Source organism: Onychomys torridus, chromosome 4 (assembly GCF_903995425.1).
Source record: "Onychomys torridus chromosome 4, mOncTor1.1, whole genome shotgun sequence".
Lineage (NCBI taxonomy): Eukaryota > Metazoa > Chordata > Mammalia > Rodentia > Cricetidae > Onychomys > Onychomys torridus.
Genome location: NC_050446.1, coordinates 81,225,466 through 81,245,292, shown reverse-complemented (window position 1 = coordinate 81,245,292; position 19,827 = coordinate 81,225,466). Strand labels below are relative to the sequence as shown.

Here is a 19,827-nt window from a genome sequence, read left to right as displayed (position 1 = left end):
TGATTATTTTTATTTTTATCTCATGGAAACAACAAAATGGCATAAAAAAATCAGGTTCAAAGAAATAATTACATTTGATTCTGTGACCGATTGTATTTCCCATGTCAGACATGACTCACTGGAAAGAATTGAGGCATCTGGGGGAAAGTACAAACCCTTCACCATGAAGGTGGCATGGGCAGCCTACTTCCACAGGAGAGGAGCCAGGTTTGACCTCACAGAAATGGGTGTTCATAAAAGTGAAGATTTGAAAACGAATGTTTGTCTGCACAGACTCATAGACATACTTAGCAAAGAGAAAATTGGTAGGGAGAGTGCTATTTGAATTTCTAATGTTCTCCCCCCCCCTGGCCCCAGGTTTTACTGGGGAAGCTTTTCCTGGGAATTTACTTGCTCCTTGGAAAGGCAGTCTGAATTTTCCTTTATGGTTTGGATACCCTTAGTGAAGGCTTTCCTGAAGCAGACCTAGCTGTATTTATCAGTCAGATCTGGTGAGCACTATGTGGCAAGGAGGCTCATGCTGAGAATGTGAAAGACTGAGCAATGTGAGAAATGAGGGACTGAGGTGAAGCACCCGTTCGTTTGCTTACGTTCCCCATTGGCTGTGGCCACTGAAGAGTGCTCACGTGATGGTTGATACTGAGGGGTACTTGACAGGATCTAGAATCTCCTAGGACACACATTTCTGGACACGTCCTTGCCAGGGTTTCTAGACTTGGTTAAGTGATGTGGCATATACCTGTGGGCTGGGAATTTGGACCTAATAAAAGAGAAAGTAGACTGAGCCTTCAGGACTCTCTGCTTCCTGACTACAGGTGCAATGTGACCTTCAGTCTCCATCTCTGCCATGATGGGCTGTACCCCCAGACATGTGGCCACCACAATAAGAAAAGTAACTAGAGCATTTCTATTCACAGATACATTGGAGCCGCTCAGGAAAGGAAGTCTTGTGTGTATCACTCTTACTGGTTGTATACTTTGAGAATACAGAAAGCTGTTAACTAGCATTTACAAATGACAACAACCTTACCACTTTTGAATGCACCTAAGTGACCACATACTGAGCTGAGGTTCAGAGCCCTGATGGAGAAGGAGCTAACAGAACAGGAAGAACCGAAGACTGGGACCTTGTCCATAAGGAAGGATAGTGCCGAGGGAGGGAGACTTTGTGCCGTCCCTCTGAACAGTGCTAGATATCCCAATAAATCTGTGTCCCCCAGTTTTCGACAAGCAATTCTATACTTTGTCTCTTCTGGGCTAAATGTGAGGGTGTATCTCCAATTATCTTAAAACCTTTCCATTCACTCACCTTATATATAACATAGTAATAATTTTATGTTTTATTTCTAAAAGAAAAAAATTTTCAGTATTTTTATTATAGGGATATCAGGTAATTTCCTTCCTAATCTTTTCATTTCCTTTATGTAAAAACAATGTCTTTTGGAATTTCCTGACAATTATATTTTGCTAGTATCTACCTTCCTACAGAAAGGGGCTTTGAATTCTTCAGGATAAGTAGGATGAAAGACTAGAGTTCATTTTGTAAATATGGACTTTCCTTTTCTTTCATTTATCAAAGAAAATAATTAGGAAATGGAGAGTTTATTAAAACTAGCCTATACTTACTTTTCCAAGAGAATGGAAATCTTCAAGCTGAGAAATTCCATGAAAAAAAGCATTCAAATTGTAAGAAGTCATCAGGAACCTCACTTTCCATTCATAACTAACGAAATGCCTTCAAACATGAGTATCACTATTTCTGTAAATAGGACTGGGTAAGGCCCAAGACTCACTGAAATCTGGTTGAGTTTCTTTAGAGTGAACCATGTTAACAATGGTTTCTCTTGCACACACAGATATAAACTTCACCTTTATAACATGGAATTGCACACATGAGGAGTGTAACTACTAAGAATCATCCTACACTGTTCAAAGTTCAGCAGGCAAGGACTCTGCAGGGAAGACTAAACGCTTTTACTCTTCAAGGCCTTGATAAAAGACAAGGTGTCACCCATACCTTTTGAGGTCCTAAAGCCATGTCTTACAGACACACAGACAGTCATGTCTCGCTCTATGTTGTCCCATGACTGAATGAGCTCTCCATTTGAGGTGTACAGGGTTTTGGCTGGGTGGGACATTTTCAGACGAGCAGTGCAATCATCCAGCAACTGAAACACAAAGGGACAGCCATATTTGAATGACAAATGTCTCAAAATAGTTATTAGAACTCTTTTTTTTGGAGACAAGACTTCATAGAACACAGGTTGTTAGCATCAAACTCACTATGTGGTTGAACGTGATTTTGAACTTCTGATCCTCCTTCTTCTACCTCTTGAGTGCTGGGATTACAGGTGTGCACCACCAGGTTGGGTTTATGTGTTACGAATCTCAGGGCTTTATGAATGCTAGGCAAGCACTCTACCAATGGAACTATACCTGAATCTTCTAAAGCAGTGGTTTTCAACCTCCCTAATGCTGCAACACTTTAACACAATTCCTCATGTTATGGTGACCCCCAACCATAAAATTATTTCACTGCTACTTCATAACTGCAATTTTGTTACTGTTAAAATTGCAATATAGATATCTGATATGTGACCGCTAAGGGGGTCACAAGCCCCAGACTGAGAACGACTTCTCTAAAGCAATGCTTTCGAGAGAGTTCTAACACTACTTGAATATTCATTCAGTTACACTTGTTGGACATAGATAAGAAGGGGCAAGAAGAATGGCATGTCTGCTGATGAGGGAACCTGACATGAATGGTCTTTGATGAAGTTTCCTTAGGCCTGATTTTTCCACAGATGAAGGCATCTTGGTGTTTAACAAATTTCTAAATACAGTAAACCTTGTATTAGGAATTTAGACATGAAAAAACAGCTTTTTTTTTTTTTTTTTTTTTTTTTTGAGACAGGGTTTCTCTGTGTAGTTTTGATGCTTGTCCTGGATCTTGCTCTGTAGCCCAGGCTGGCCTCAAACTCACATAGATCTGCCTGCCTCTGCCTACTGAATGCTGTGATTAAAGGCATGTGCCACCACTGCCCAGAATTTTTTTTCTCTTAATGACCAAAGAACAAGCAAAACAAATGACGAGGAAACCCAGACTCTACCCTTTTTAAAAACATACAAGAAAAGTCTGCAAAATTTGATAGAGATTTCATATTTTATCAGTTAAGTCACCTAATAAATCTAGAATCATATAATGAGAGAAATCTTAGTATAGAACTTATTTTGTAATTAAGAAGACATTCAAAGTAGGTTGCAGAATGTAAGAAGTAGCTTTTCTCAGTGGGTAGAAAAATGTATCATGCGGATGCTTATCATTTTAATTCTTAGGAAGCTTTGGTCAATCAAATAATAAAGAACTCAATAATAACAATGAGAGCATTTAAATGAATAGGTAAAAAAGTAAACTTTAGAGCATTAATAGTTTTTCTGTTTACTAAAATTAGACATTTAGAAAATAGTTGAAGAAAAATTTTCCCCCAAACAGAACCAAACAGAAATAATTATTTTAAAAGTGTGAGTTCCTTATATGAAAATTACACAATTTTACTGATGGACCAAAATCTGATTCCATGCACAGAAGAGACTGCTACAAGTCTGGCTGTGAAAAGTGAATATCACAAAAGTTGTCAGTTTTCATAAAGCTAATTAATAGTCTTATACAGCTGCAGTCAAAACACTTGTGTGATGGTTTTATGGGGTTGAAAAGCAATCCCAAAGTTTGTTTACGGTATTCAATAAACAATAATCCTGAAGTAAAACATAATAGCAAAATGAAAAAGTGAGTAACTGTCACTTCCAGGTAGCAAACTATGTTACAAATGACAGCAGTTTAAAAGCATCAGGTACTGCAGCTCCCTTAACAGCAGGGGGATCTCTATGCAAGAGTGTCATACCTTCTAAAATGGCATGGCTACTCCAGAGGGGGACCCAAGACTAGCCAGAAACAAAGTTGAGAGAATCATTTTAAGCCAAAAAAGAAGGAAATACTTTCACTTAAATTTTTCACCAGAAAAGAAAATCCACATGGTTGTTAAAAGGAAAAAAAAAAAAACCCCACAATCATAAAAATTTAGAAGAAAAATTATTGAATCTTGATATAACCTTGGTGTGGTGAAGGATTATCTAAAACATTAAAAGCTACAAATAAACTTATCATTGGTCACTTCTTGTATGTTTAAAAAAAAAAAATCACAGACAAGTGTAAAGTTGAATGCATGCCACCACAGATCTGATAGTCACATGAAACAACAGAAAAGGAAATCTCTCATCAATATGCAAAATGCATCCAATAGCAAAACCATGCAGAATTTCACAAGAAACCTGGAGAGCTCATTATGTTATATTGTTCTTTAGAATAGAATGCTCTGAATGAAAATACAAACCTGTCAATATTCTCTGTACAAGTCACTGAAGACAAATAGGCTAACACAAGCCTCTACCGTCTCTCCTCAGTCAAACCTGTGTGTGTCTAAATCATTACACTTAGTTGCAGAGCTCCTGTTGACTTGCAAAGACTGGGTCACAGACACTTGCAACTGTCCCTACAGGACACATTAGCAATGTGTCCACATGCTCAAACATGTTTATGTGAATTAGAGTTAGAGGAAAAAAACCAGAAAATAAATACTAATTTATATATCACTAATCCTCACAAGATCAAAAAACTTAAGACAATTTAATTGGCAATTGATAGAAAATTGGGTAAATAATTGTATATGTTAGATAGATAAGTGAGATGTCACCAGAAATGTTGTGTTTTGTTTTGGTTTTGTTTGGTTTGGTTTGGTTTTTTGAGACAGGGTTTCTCTGTGAAGTTTTGGTGCCTGTCCTGGAACTCACTCTGTAGCACAGGCTGGCCTCGAACTCACAGAGATCTGCCTGGTTCTGCCTCCTGAGTGCTGGGATTAAAGGCATGTGCCACCACGGTCACCTGGCTTGTTGTGTTATTTTTAAATGTGCTAGATTATATGAAGAAAAGTCACAACCATTTTTTTTAGGTGAACAGAGCAACTTTCAAAACTGACTTGCCATGGGACTTACTATGATCACTGGGGCCAAGAATAGACATACTGGTGAGGAATAGCAGCTCCATCTCCGTATTGATGCTCCTGGTTTTTCCACTGACTTTATGCCACTATTTTTTTTTTTTATAATTAGAAAACACAATAAAAGTCACCAGGAATTTCTTGGTGACTCTTACAGAAGTGAAACTACAATGGATCTATACAGTGGTGTGTGTGTGTGTGTGTGTGTGTGTGTGTGTGTGTGTGTGCATGTGTGTGTGTGTGTGTGTGTGTGTGTGTGTGTGTGAGAGAGAGAGAGAGAGAGAGAGAGAGAGAGAGAGAGAGAGAGAGATTTTTCTAAATTTTCTGTAACAATGTTCACTACTTAACTTCTAAGATGTCAAACCAATACCAGAGGCGAGGCGGCTCAAACAGTAGACCATTTCTGCTTGTTCTGGCGCATGCAGAGTACCACAAAGTACTGGCTAAACCAATTCCCAGAGGGTCTCTGTACCTGGCTTACAGATGGCCACCTTGTTGCTGTGTCTCCAAATGGGAGAGAGAGAAAGAGGAGGAGGAGGAGGAAAGGGAGGGAATGAGGGAAAGAAGGAGATAGTTTCTTCCTTCTTTTATTATGTGTGTGTGTGTGTGTGTGTGTGTGTGTGTGTAAGTCCACCACAGGTGCCCATGTGTGGAGACCAGAGGTCAACCTTGGATGCAATCTGTCACTTTCCACCTTGATTATTTTTTCTAACGTAACGTTTTTATTGATTCTTTGGGAATTTCCCATCATGCACCCCAATCCCACTCATTTCTCAGTCCTTTCATAACTGCCCTCCACCCTTGTAGCCTCCCCGCAAAAAAGAAAATTAAAAAAAAGAAAAAAAAAAGAAAAAGAGGGGTTGGGGATTTAGCTCAGTGGTAGAGTGCTTGCCTAGCAAGCCCAAGGCCCTGGGTTCAGTCCTCAGTTCCGGCAAAAAAAAAAAAAAAAAGAAAGAAGAAAAGAAAAGAAAAGAAAAACATTTCAATTGAGTTCTGAGTCTTTCTTCTCATCACATATTCATTTGCTGTAGTGGCCGTGGGAGCTGCTGTGTGTCACGCAGTACCCCCTTCTGCCCATCTTTACTTGCAAATGTTCATTGCGATGAGTTGTTGGTCTGGTTCAAGGCCTCTATCTTTTAGTATACCTCTGGTCTTTGGTATATATCAGTACTGGACCCTTACCAAAACTTCTCTAGGATAGCCTGTTGTTGTTCTGAGTCATGAAGATACTGGGCTATGGTTCATAGGCTCCAGCAGGTCATAGATGGGGTAGGTGCTGGGGTGTGCCAACTCAAAGCCCTGGATGTAGGCCTGGGTGGTAGCCAAGTTGGTCAGTCCAGGTCTCCACAGGACTGCCCCTGTCAGACGAGGGGCAGGTCTAGCCCTCCCATGCCTAGGCCATCAGGACCAACTCTCCTGTGATGGTGGTGGAACAGCTCTTCCTTGTGGCAGCCAGTGAGGGTTGGGTGGGGGCAATTTTCCCAGGGCCGTTGAAGGTCAGGGCCACAGTTCATGAGTGGGCAACTCTCCCACTGAGGCATCTGGTGAGGGGAAGGATCAGTTCTCCCATGCCCAGGCCACCATGGCAAGCTTTCCCATGGTGCCTGGTGGTAATACTGGCCACTGACATCAACACAGAACCCAGCTGCTGTAAGAACACAGACCCAGATAATGGCCCTCCACCGCACCTTGGGCCGTATATCACCATGGCCCTGGACAGGGCATAGACATCAACACAGACCCCAGCTGTGGTAGGACCATGGATCTAGACATGGCCTTGGGCTCCAGCTCAGTCCTGGACAACACCATGGCCTCAGGTGACAGCACAGGCCACTCAGATTACAATGACTAGGCAGAAGCATTCACCTTGCTTTTTAAGATGGAGCTCTCACTTTTACCTTGAACTCTCTGGTAGAGTTACACGTGCTGACTAGCAAACCCAAGGATTTCCCTGTCTCTGCTTTGCCTGCACAGAGATCATTGGTTTACATACTTGTGCTGAAAGCATTTTATCAATGAAGGCATCTCTTGGCACTCTCTTTTCCTTTCTTGTAAGGCCACTAGTCCTGTGTAACAGGGCTCTTTCCTCATAGTTTAGTTTTTCTTTAATTGCCATCCAAAAGTTCTGTCTTCGAGTATAGTCACATTGGGTTTAGGGCTTCAACACTGAATGTGTGGTAAGGAGTGGGATAAAGTTTACTTCCTAATTGTCACTGTATTTATGTGTTTTCTACATCAAGGAAAGGTAGAATAGCTCAATATCTACCCGGGCTGGGAACAATCTGGGAAATACATACAAATTGGTATGTGAGAGAAACTTAGCTAATTTGAAAAGCTCCAACAAAAAGGTGAAAAGTTACCTTATCACTTAGATGTCACTATTCTGAAGAGCTCATGTTTCCCATTTATAACTGGGATAATAAATATAGCTGGATAAAAGCATAATAAAGGCAAAACAGTTAAGTATGTGCCCACTTCACTTGGTTTTCAGTGAGACAAAGACAATGAGTTTATAAAAACCTTTTAAAGAAAAGTTAGAAAATAAAATGTTTTCATTACAATCGCAATCAAAACTATCTTGTCAGGGTATAGCCTTCAAGACATTCTTAATTCTCAGTGTCTTATGTGTATCTAAGCCTGCTCATATGCTTATTACACTGACTAGTATAAGTCAAATATTGGTCATTTCTATGGCAAAAAACCCCAGTAGAGGCCCAGTGTTCTATAAATAACCAGCCCCCATCTATGCTCTGTTTTATGAGTATAGATTTCATAGACTAGGTTTCCTCAAGCTGGGGCACAAGGACATCATGGACCCATTATGTGTACAAGTGGGCATCAGGTACTTGCTGATCAGCTGTGGGACATTCTATACACTGTGAATGTGTTGCTCTGATTGGTTAATAAATAAAACACTGATTGGCCAGTAGCCAGGCAGGAAGTATAGTCAGGACAAAGAGAGAGGAGAATTCTGGGAAGTGGAAGGCTGAGTCAGGAGACGCTGCCAGACACTGCCATGACAAGCAACATGTAAAGATACTGGTGAGCCACGAGCCACATGACAAGGTATAGATGAATAGAAATGGGTTAATTTAAGATATAAAAACTAGATAGCAAGAAGCTTGCCAGGGCCATACAGTTTGTAAGCAATATAAGTCTCTATGTGCTTACTTGGCTGCAAGACTGGCGGGTGAGAGAGATTTGTCTTGACCATGGGCCAGGCAGGACCAGGAAAACTTCAGCCACTATGATCTAAAGAGAAAAGGCTTGTTTCTTATTCGGGGTACTTCTACTCATGTATTCAGAACCATTCCTTAGCTGAGGACCAACACAGGGATTTTAAGATGCTGTGGTATCCAACATATCAAATGCTTCAGACTAGAGAAAAGGTTCTGGGCAAACGTAAATCAGGAAAAGATGCTGGTCCTGAAGAAAGCCACTGGCCCTGGAGAGAGAGAGATGCCTGGTGCTTTGGTGACTGATGAACCAACTCCAGCTGGAGATGAGTGTTACTCTAGCAGTGTTCAAAGAGTGTGTGGTTAAATCATCCACAATGGCCATGGTGGGGAGAGCAGTTGTGGGGGAGTCTGTGTTGGCTGAGACTCAAATGCCATCTGGGGTTTCATTATACTGGAGGTCATAGAGTGGAGCACTTTGTAACATGCCTTCTTCCCATTCTTCCTGTAAAAGTCCAACCTTTGACACTTCCAGTGTGTTTGCAAACGTTGTTAGCTAGCTGCCCCGAGACATCTGAGCTTACTCTTCTGCTGTCCCTTCTCCACACAGTCTGTTCTCTAGAGGTGTTCCTTACAGCTAGATAGCATGGGAGGACACATGTCTAACAGATCACCGACACTCCCGTGCAGCCTCCTAAGTAAACAATACATAGCATGGGAAAGGAAGAGGGTAGGATGAACTTCTAAAACAGCAAAGCAATGAATCTCTAAGAATGCTTGTACATACTAGGGCCACACTGATCTCCCCAAACAGTTTTCTTAAATCCCCTTTTCATGTCAGAGACTAACTATGGTCTGATCATTTAGGTCTGGGATAATATTACAGACAATTCTGCCACCACCACCCCCAAACATTCAGGTTAAAGTCCTAATTCAACCATATTTGAAGATGAAGCCTCCAAAGAGATGCACAAGGTTAAACGTGGATATGAAGGAAGAGCTTAACCTAACAGGGCTGGTTTCTTTGTAAGAAACGGCAGCGCTCCTTTGCCCCTCCCCCAAAGGGAAGGCTGTGAGAGGACACAGCTAGAAGGCAGCCCTCAGCAAGCCGTGGGGGGCATGGTGGAGGGACAGGAGGCTCCACCCCCTCCTGAAGTTCTACAACCTTTTCAAACATTACCACCTGCTAGGGACCAGGTATCTAAAGGTTCTACAACTTTCTCAAAGTGCCACCTGCTAAGGACCAGGTGTCCAAACATCCAAGCCTGAGAGTGAAAAACCATAACACATCCCAAGAAGACTAGTGCCTACCACTTTCACACAATCTCTCACAACAGTCATACCTCTTCCTATCCCTTGACATAGTACCATCTGCTTACCATACTATATCAACTCAAACACTCATGCCTTTGTGTCACACCTCTCCTTCTCATGAATACTTCCTCTGCTTAAGTGTTGATGCATATACCTTTCCCAAGTTCTGTCAGAGTGGCAACGGATTCCTTTGTACTCTTGTCCCTTACCCCAGGTAGAAGAAGTCGCCCTCACTTCATGGCCCAGCTGAACTTCTAACGTGACCTTCATCACATTTGTTAGTCCTTTTCCAAGAAGATTGTCAGTTTCCTTATCATATAAGAACAATCTTCATTCATAATAAAAAAGAATACAGAATATACAAATGCACAAGAAAGAAAAATAAAAGTAACCCATGATGTGATCCAATCAAAAAATGGATACTGAGAGCTGTTAAGTCCTTCCATACTGCTTTCAATTTACCCATGTATGTGTGCATAGAATCTAGTTCCACATGACTTAGATTATGTTTATTTTACTTGGCATACCTCAGCCATATTTGTTGATTTTATTCTCTCTTAAAGTTGATTTTAATTGAGTTCTGATATTCCATCCCATGTGCTATAATTCACTTAAAGATTTAATAATTCATTGATAAGCTTGAAAATTATTTCTAGTTTATCTCTATTGAAAATACTTCTGTGATTAGTATCTCTCGCAAGCAAATTTTACATAAGTTCATGAAGTCTTCTTGGGGTATGCTATGGTTTGAGTGTGAAATGTCACCGCACAGTCTCATGGGCTGTTCCTCAACTGGTGGCTGTGGTTAATGGAACCTTGAAGAATCGAGGCCTTGCTGGCAGAAGCAGGGCTCGAGGGGCAGGCCTTTGAAGGTCATGGTCATCCTTAACGGTGGTCTCTGCTTCCTTATCTGCTGAAATGTGAGGAACCACAGCTCCATGCTCCTGTCACCATGAACTCCATCCCGGACTCCCTGCTATGACAGATTGAACCACAAGCTAAAACAAACGCTCCCTCCCATACATGGATCTGAACCACAAGCTAAAACAAACGCTCCCTCCCATACATGGATCTGTCCATTATTTTGTCTGTGACAAAAAGGCTGATGTGGATGCTTCAGAAGTGCATTTGTCTGCGGGATATAGAGCCAAGTCCTTGTTCTCTAAAACGTTCTATCTCCATCAACAGGAGAGTGCCCATTTCTCTGTGCCCAGCTAAAGCCTGCATACATCTTCAGACTCTTTATCAATTTGAGGAGACAGCCTAATAAAATGACAGATTAGGGACTACTTCTGTGAGAACTGGTAAAAGAGATTAAGAATAAGAAAAAAAAAAAACCCTCAGACTTTATATAAAGAGAAGAACAGAGGCAAGCTGATTCTCAAATTCACAAAAGAAGAAGAGGATCCTGGGAAAGAGCAAAGACAGGATGTACCATTACTCAAAGGAACAAGCTGAACACAGCTGCCTTGGCACCGTTTCTTAGGCAGGAAGAGGACTCAGAAGCAGTCTCCAAAAGGTAACCCAGATGAAACAGTCAGTCCTACACTCAGGAGAACCTCACAGGCTTCATGAGCTTTAAATCTAGTGGCATGGTGTGATCAACAGAAGAAAAATCCAATTTTATCATACTGTATGACTCAGGTGACAGTGGCCTTTAGCTATTTTGAAACAGGAATGTGTGATTCAAATCAGGCTACCTTGTAGGCCTGAGAACAGGAGACATCTTCAGGCTGGGGAGACTTGCTTTCCTCATACACAGCACCTGGGTAGGGGAAGGCTCAACAAGGTAGTTGCAGAGAGCAGGTCCTCAATGAGCTGAAGGATGCAGGTAGCAGGAGGCTGAGTCTGAATGGGCAGTGCGCAGAGAAAGATAGACCTTGGAGTTGGGGCTTTAGCTCAGTGGTAGAACGCTTGCCTAGAAAACACAAGGCCCTGGGTTCGATCCTCAGCTTCACAAAAAAAAAAAAAAAAAAAAAAAAAAAAAGATAGACCTACCTAACGCAAGTGACCTGAGACAGATCTCATCTAAGAATTACCCTGGTGTTACCCTGTTAATAGTTCTGAGCCAGCAGGTAGATCATGTTCTGGAGCCAACTCTCTGTCATTCTCTGCTGTAGAGCACCAGAACTCTGAAGCCCCAGGGATATACACCCACAGGGGCATCATCCCTTCTGTAAGGTGACTGGCAATCAAGAGACCCTGAAAGTACAAAGGCAGGCCCTCTGCCTGTACCCACCCAAGTACTGAGGAACTAAATCATTCAATCAAAAAGTGTGCTAATGAACTGAATAGATCATTATCAAAAGAAGAAATGCAAATGAGCAACAAATACCATAAAATGTATTTTATATCCTCAGCTACCAGGGAAATAAGAATGACTAACCCCCAAGAAAATAAGTAACAGCAAGTGCTGGTGAAGGTGGGGGTGGGCGGAAACCTTTATAGTGACTGGTCAGAATATAAAGCTGTGCAGCTACTATGAACATCGATATGGAGGGTCCTCACAAGACAAGAATGAGAACAAAATGACCCAGCTATACCAACCACAGATATGCAGCTGAGGGACACTGAGTCAGCAGACCACAGAGTTACTCATACTTCCATATGCACAAAAGCCAGGGGACGGAAACAGCCTAGGTGTCCATCCATCAGTAGATGAATGGACAAAGAAAATGTAGCACCTGTACACAAAGGAATATTATGCAAACATAAAGAAAATTGAAATTATGACCTTTGCAGAATAATGGATACAACTGGAAATTATATTGAGCAAGTTTATGTCATACTCAGGAAGGTAAATATTGCTTGTTTACTCTTATACATGGGACCTAGTTTTAAAATTATATATTAACATGCCTATATGTATGTATCTATGTTTGTAGGTCATGGAACTAGGAAGGTGGTTAGGAGAGGGAGAGGGAAGGAATAGAATTTAAGGGACGTGGGTGATAGAGAGAACAAAGAATTACATGTGCAAGGAAAACAAATCAGAAGACTTACTGGGAAGAACGGGGACGGGGGTAGTGAGGGAGGAGGGTGATGGCGGGGGAAGTGGGGCGGAGAGGTGACCTGGTGAGGGAGGATAGTGGAGGAGAGGCCAACCGAGAACAAAGTGTGACACATATATAGGAAAACTCCCTGGAGGCCGGGCAGTGGTGGCGCACGTCTTTAATCTCAGCATTCACGAGGTGGAGGTGGATCTCTGTAAGTTGGAGTCCAGTCTGGTCTAAAGAGCAAGTTCCAAAATAGCCAGAGTTACAAAGAGAAACCTTGTCTCATAAAACCAAATGCAAAACAAAACATCAAAAGCAACAACAACAACAAAAAACAAAACCAAAAACCTCCATGAAGAAGCCAACCCAATACTTTCTATGCTAACTTAAAAAATTAATTTAAAGATAATAACAAAGAACAGTATGTAATTTATATAATTAAAGAAACCTGTTGAATATAGTCAGTCTTGCTAAGGATGTTATTAAAGCACATACACTTGTTTTTACAATGTGGATTGCTTTGTTCTGTAATATAACAATCTACATTAAACAACCTGCCTATGAGTATAGTGAGTCTTTGTCATCTTGACATCATAATTTAATGAGCTCTGCTAGCATGTGTGGTCTACTATTGATGCTAACCTGTCAATTACACAGTGCTTCCAAAGTTTATAAAAGTCTACCCACAGATGTAAGTTAAAATGATACTTCACAGCTTCCAACATAGTTGCTTCCATATATAAAGTTCATGAAAATCAGATGGCTATGGACCTGTAGTTATGGAGCACCTTCCATACTCTACAGTGTGAGCCACGTGACTCAAAAGGCCAGCTTCTGACTGATAGAACCCTTTGTAATTTTTGGACGTTCCTTGGGAGTTTCGTTACGCTGTCTGATAGCTATTTTCCTTTTATCCGCGCTCCTTTCTCTGTCTATTGGTTAATCATATTCTGCATATTCTTTCACTATTTGATTGCCTTTAGCTGCCAAGGCTAAGTGCTCTCTTCGAAGCAGCATCAACATTTGACTCTGAAGAGACCAATGTGAAGAAGAATATTTTAGCCACACTTTGGTGTCTCTCCTGTGAAGCTGGCTTTCGCTTTTTTTAAAGTAACCATTCTCCTGTTTGCCTCCAGGTATACAAAGCATTGCCCCTTCATTGCTCATGAATGTTGTACATTTTTACCTCATTCCTAAAGGGCAGTATGCCAGCCATCAGCTTCTGAGACGTGGCTGCACTCAGGGATCTATTGGTGAAGAAAGGCTTTGAGCCTGGTGCATCCTTGAAGGCCAGCTCAGCTGAGATGTCTCTGCTATTCTAGAACTTCCATCATCTTCGTGAACATCCTTAGACCTTTCTATTGCACCTTCTTCCCTCCCCACCCCTGTGCCCAACTTTATTTCTGGGACTCTCTCTCTCTTCCCAGGGAAGTCTATGCAAACACTTCACAAAGGGAAACAGGAAAGCACTATTAGCATTTCCATTGAAGCAGGAAAGACTTTAGGAAAGCCAGGTAAAGAAACTTGCTTCAAGTTTCCACCTAAAGCAAAAAGGTCAGACTTTAGATTTATGTCCCTCAAATTACAAACAGTGAAGGAACAGCCACTTGTTTCCTCAAGCCAGTGCTTCATCTCTGGGAAGTGGAAATTCTCCAGCCCAGGATGGTGGGTAGTAAGCCATGACAGGCTTTCTGTAAGAACCAGGGGTGCTTTTCTATAAAGCACGTATCTAGTGAATATTCCCAAGAGGGGTTGAAATGACTCTTTTGTGAGCTAGATTCAAAACGAACGAGAAAAACCATTTTAAAGTACTATTATAACTATTAAAAATAAACTGGGTCCCACTTAGCCCCGGCTGGCCTCAAATTCATCATTGTAGCTAAAGATGACCTTCAGTTCTGCACCCTCCTGCCTCCACCTCTCAAGTGCTGGGATTAGAAGCTTGTGCCACTATGCTCACTCTTAAGTGATTTTAAAGTATAGTCTTGGTCTGGAGTGTGTGCAGTTGACACTGTTCTCTGCTGGCCGTGCATCATATTTGAAATCTCACACACACACACACACACACACACACACACACACACACATCCGATAGCATTAGACATCTCATGTTCACACATGTGAGCTCATTCAATAATCTGACCAGCCTTGTGACAGAAGTATTATTCCCGTTGGACAAATGAGAAAATGAGGTTCAGAAAAGTTCATTAAACTTTTAATTAATCTAAAGATGTCAAAGTTGGAGTCTGATTCCAGGACTATTGGATATTCACATTAAATGTACCTCTGAAATCGTGCTGGCCCAGGCATAAGTGCCATCATCAGGTCTGCCTCCGTTCTGGTAAGCCCACACTCGTTTCACTTGGGGACCCTGGTACAGGCTGTGCTGCTGGGTTACTTTACATTGAGTTGCAGTCAGAGAGCGTCTGGACTGTAGTTCTTGGCCTTCAGAAAGATGTGCCTGTCAAGGAAAGCCCAGAGAATGCTGCAGATGGAGAATGATTTGGTGTGTGCAAAGGGAATTCAATGGAAACCAGAAATGCCATGTAATCACAATGTACACCGAAATGATTCTGGTAAGTAACTGTGGCATGCCTATACCTCTTCTGCTGTAGACTTGGGTGAATTTCCCTTGCTTCCATGAAGCTACTGGGGTAAGAATACAGACAGATTCACTTTGACAAACCACTGAACTCATTTGCAATGTTGAGAAATAAAGGGTGATACATGTGTGATGTTTCTCCTACAGGAGCTGTCTCAGCAACTAACAAGTGAGTTTTTGATTCGGAAACACACCTTCCTTTCCTTTGGGTAAGCGGTGCTTAGGAGACTGTGTGCAGCAAATCCTAGCTCTCTAGATTCTGAAAGGCAGCTGCCACCCTTCTGCTCTGCCAAGTCCGTGCCAGGCAGCTCCTCATCCTACCTCAAATGTATCCTAGCTCAATGCTTGCTTATTTGCTCCCTGACTAGGGACTTAGCCGTCTTAGCTTGGCAAGGAGTCAGGTCTCTAGCAATGACAACTTCTTCATTCCAGTCACCTTGATTTAGATGCACACTTAAAATTTGCATTGAACACATGCCACGAATTTGAGAAGCCTCGTTAAAACAGTGACAAATAGTTGGATGAAAAAATTCACAAAGCATGCAGGTTCCCATAGTTGCTATCCCTGAGCCTGTCTCAACAGCTGACCTTTCTCTTCTCAACTGTTTTATGTCTGGCAATCTTGAGTGATTAACCAATTGGCCGAAACCACTTTTTCATCTTCTTACTTCTGAATGTCTCCATTGTGATCAGCATTGTGCTCCTTGCTCTTTTTACATATTGAGTAGTACCCTCAGGAATGATGAGTGATGAAGCCATAAGGTTCAACTTGACTACACTTGCTGTAATTACTTCTGTACATATCCACTGGGCCTTTTTCTCGTCTTTGCTAAGGTCATAATTTCTGGTCTCCATTCAAACAAAACAGACGTTCATGTGAGCTGGCTGTCTCCAGGATAGCTACTCTCCAAATGCCAACTCAATGCTTGGCATATGCTTATGGTGGTCATAACTGCCTAGTTACTGTGAGCATATTAATAGCATGATTTAAAAATTCAACATGGTACTTTTAAATGTTGCTAAAAGGGGCAGAGTCTTTAATGTCTGGGACCCCAAAGAACATACCTCTGTCTGCCTTATAAGTTCCATGAGCTTCATTTCCTCTTCAGTTGGCTCAGTCCAGCCTCCTTCAACCACCACTGGCTGCAGAGGGCTTTGGGTGGGAACCATGGTGGCTGGCTGACGTGCTGTTACTCGCCGTCCTGGAAAGAGGTTCCCAAGAGATACTGTTTCTAGGATAGGCTTCCGAGTTTTAGGGGAATTGGTTTGACTTTCTAAAGTACACAAATTATTCCACCCAGGAGCAGGAAATAGGCTAAAATACTAAAAATATCATAGAAGCCCAGATGACTAAGGTGATAATATTTAACAGTATTTAAGTGTAGGGCTTTAAATGGCCAGGACTGTACAGATGGGAAAGGAGGATAGCGTGCTGACTTCCACCTGGCCCCCGCACAGCATCTGCGATCTGGTTCAGCAGTAATTTAGTCAAATAGAATTCATGACCTTACTTAGTTCCCATCATTTCTTTCAGTCTCAGAACATATGTTTTGTTCTTTTCACTAATAACAAGCCTTCCCCCACAATTAGCTTCACAGCCTGGGGATTAAGTATTTCTATAATAATATTAACAGAAGAGATGGGAGCCCCCCTTTTTTCCTACCTAATAACACCCCATGAACACAATTTGCTTCTGATGCCTTTGCCGAGCCCTTTCTGCTGTTTAAAAGCTGGAGTAAGAGAAACTATTTATTGGAATACTGTGTCCTGAAGAACTGCGGGCATAATTTAATAAGTGTGGTGACGAAGGCATATGCATTCTTTCTAGCAGACCACTTTGAATCCGTATAAAAGGGTTTCAGAGACACGCTTATATGCTATTGTTTCCTCTCTGAGTTGAGGGTGTGTCCAGCACAGTCTCCCACTGCTTTCTAAACTTCTGAAATAAAAAAGCCGTGTTTTATGCTGTGTATTTTGCACTGTATGTTTCAGTGAGTTCTTGCTTCAACTTTAGTAGGGAAGGAAAATGATTATACCTATAAACTATAAATGGGAAGAACAGTATATAGATTATAGAAACTAAGCTTCCATGAAGGATGAGGCAGAAGAATGGCAAGTTTGAGGCCTGTCTGAGTAAATGCAAAGCAAGCCAGAGCAATTTTAGCAAGTCTCTGTCTCAAAAATTAAAAAATGTATATTTAAAAAGCTAAATTAGAAAGGGTTGAGGCAGAGCCTAATGCCGTCATGCTTACCTCACACACTCAAGACTTGGGGTTCGATTCTCAACACTTAAAAACAGGTTGAGAAAGGGGACATTAGCAGAAGCTGCTGACTGGAGATTTGACAAGGGGCATTGAGGGGGCCACACATGGGTGGATAGATGAGAGAGACCTAAAAATGAATTGAAGTCTCAACTTTGTTGCTAAGACTCTGCTAATTTGAAGATTCTCAGATGATGGCTACAAACAAAACTCTTAAAAATAATTCAGGATTTATGGAGGATAAAGACTGTGTGTCTTGCGCTGGGCGGTGGTGGCGCACGCCTTTAATCTTAGCACTCAGGAGCAAGAGGCAGGCAGATCTTTGTGAATTCGAGGCCAGCCAGTGTGAGATCCAGGAAAGGCGCAAAGCTACACAGAGAAAACCTGTCTCCAAAACAAAACAAAACAAACAAACAAACAAACAAAGAGACAAAGACTGTGTGTCTTACAGCTAAAATTTATGAGAAGATCTAACAATAAAAATTAGTGATGGCAATGACTTCTCTGGGAAACAAGAACACAATATGCCTAGTAACATTTCATATGCTGTCTATGAATGTGGAGAAGCATGATCGAACCAGTCAGTAAATTACAGAGATAGCATCACTAGGCAACATGCTTTGGACCACAGCAGTCTTGTTTAAGACAAATTCATAAAAAAGGCAGTTTTTATCCAACTTTATTCACAGAGGGCAGATAATACTAATTTATGAAATACACATTTTAATGGATAATACCCCCCACAAATATCATGTTTAGAATGCATCATGGGCATTCAAATTTTGTTTAGATAAACAGAATTTAGCAATAGCTAATCATTTACACAGCTGAGAGCCAGAAGCTGAAAACTGAGGTCCTAAGCAAACAAATACATTAGCACTATAATGTTCATGGAAATGCACAAAAGGTTTCAGTTAGAGGAAAGTTTTTCATAATATATCGTAATTTACATATGTAAGCATAAACTGAAGCCAAGCAAAGGGGTTATGTGTAAATTATTTCATTTCTTGATATCATTTCTATATATTTTACTTTATTTTACATGAGATTAGAGGGCAGCAATGAGTCGGCTATTAGGGACAGACGCACTTTTTCCCTGCTCCTACTGTTCCATTGAAGTAGGTAGAGCCCTACTGACCGCAAATGGCTTCTCCCATGGGAAGTTGAGAGAAACAAGTGGAGGATTCTTGTTCCGTTTTCAGTTTTCTCTTAGAAGCTAGGCAGTGAGTGCTTTGCTGCTCCTCCACAGGGCCCTTCTTTTTAGTTCTCCCCACTCTGCCACCTTACTGGGACACCTGCCCTTTTCAGTATCTGCGTCTGGGAAGGGACTTTGGTTAGCACATCCACCTGGTTCATATGTAGCAAGGGCAAGCTTTGGTCTGATTTGTAATACTGGGTTTAATTAGTTTTAAAAAGCCAAATTAGGAAATACATTTTCTTCTCAGAAACCCAGGTACCAATATTTATTGTCTACTTTGTGTTAACCATGTAGTAACCATTTGACATTAACTACATAATCACAAAATTGTTACAAAATAATAATTATTATTAATAGCATTGATCATGCTTACAATTGAAGAACAATTAGCTTAATAAAGTATTTTATACACAATATTAGCTACAATGACCAACAGCTGTAATAATTGGGAATAGCCAGTTCAGCAAATGTTCATACCTCTTTCAGGCAACACTCAAGATGTATATAGAATTAAGCAGCGGTCCATGCCTACAATCTCAGAATTTAGGAGTCTAAGCCAAAGGATCATGATTTAGAAACTATCCTCCCTCTCTCCCTCCTTCCTTCCCTCCCTCTTTCTCCTCCCTCCTATATGCACGTGCACACATGTATGCATACGTGTGTGTGTGTGTGTGTGTGTGTGTGTGTGTGTGTGTGTGTGTGAAAAGGGGTGGGAGGAGAGAACATCTAATAGGAACTGCAGTTACCTGAGCTAAGACTTGATCAATATTTATTCTGATAATCCCTGTAGCTAGTATAGGGTTTTCATGTCAGTAAGATGTATAATTATGTGTTAAATTAAGTGTAACAGCAGAACATACACCAGTTTTTAGGGTGGAGACAAGAATTAGCATTGAATCTGAAAAGAAAATACATGTGTGGATAACTCCGTAATGGACATTCACGAACCAAATATAGACTGTTTCACTGTTGGTGCTGTGCAGGATACCAAATTACATCTAAATGTCTTTTTGCAAATTATAGTAGAAGTTGAAGGCATAATGTAAAACCAGAATTCAGCAAAGGCAATGTTGCCAGATGCTGTTCTCAGTCTGCTGCTTTCTACTGATTAAGTCAATAAAGACATGACGCTTGGAAAATTCCCTGAAGTGAATGCATTGAAATTCCATTCATTTTTTCTCTCAGCCATTCTACAACTAGTCAGGAACGTATTAGAAGGGTGTAAC

The 19,827-nt window shown here is 41.2% G+C and overlaps 1 protein-coding gene across 1 annotated transcript in view; it reads right to left on the bottom strand.

The window, feature by feature from the left end:
• Positions 1-19,827, bottom strand: part of Dcdc1 (doublecortin domain containing 1) — a 402,846-nt gene that overhangs the window by 1,080 nt on the left and 381,939 nt on the right. Inside the window, exons 33-35 of the mRNA XM_036186665.1 lie at positions 16,208-16,344; positions 14,825-15,001; positions 2,018-2,168 (exon numbers count right to left, since the gene is read on the bottom strand). Of these exons, the coding sequence (XP_036042558.1) occupies positions 2,018-2,168; positions 14,825-15,001; positions 16,208-16,344 (465 nt within the window). The remainder of the gene's footprint in view (positions 1-2,017; positions 2,169-14,824; positions 15,002-16,207; positions 16,345-19,827) is intronic.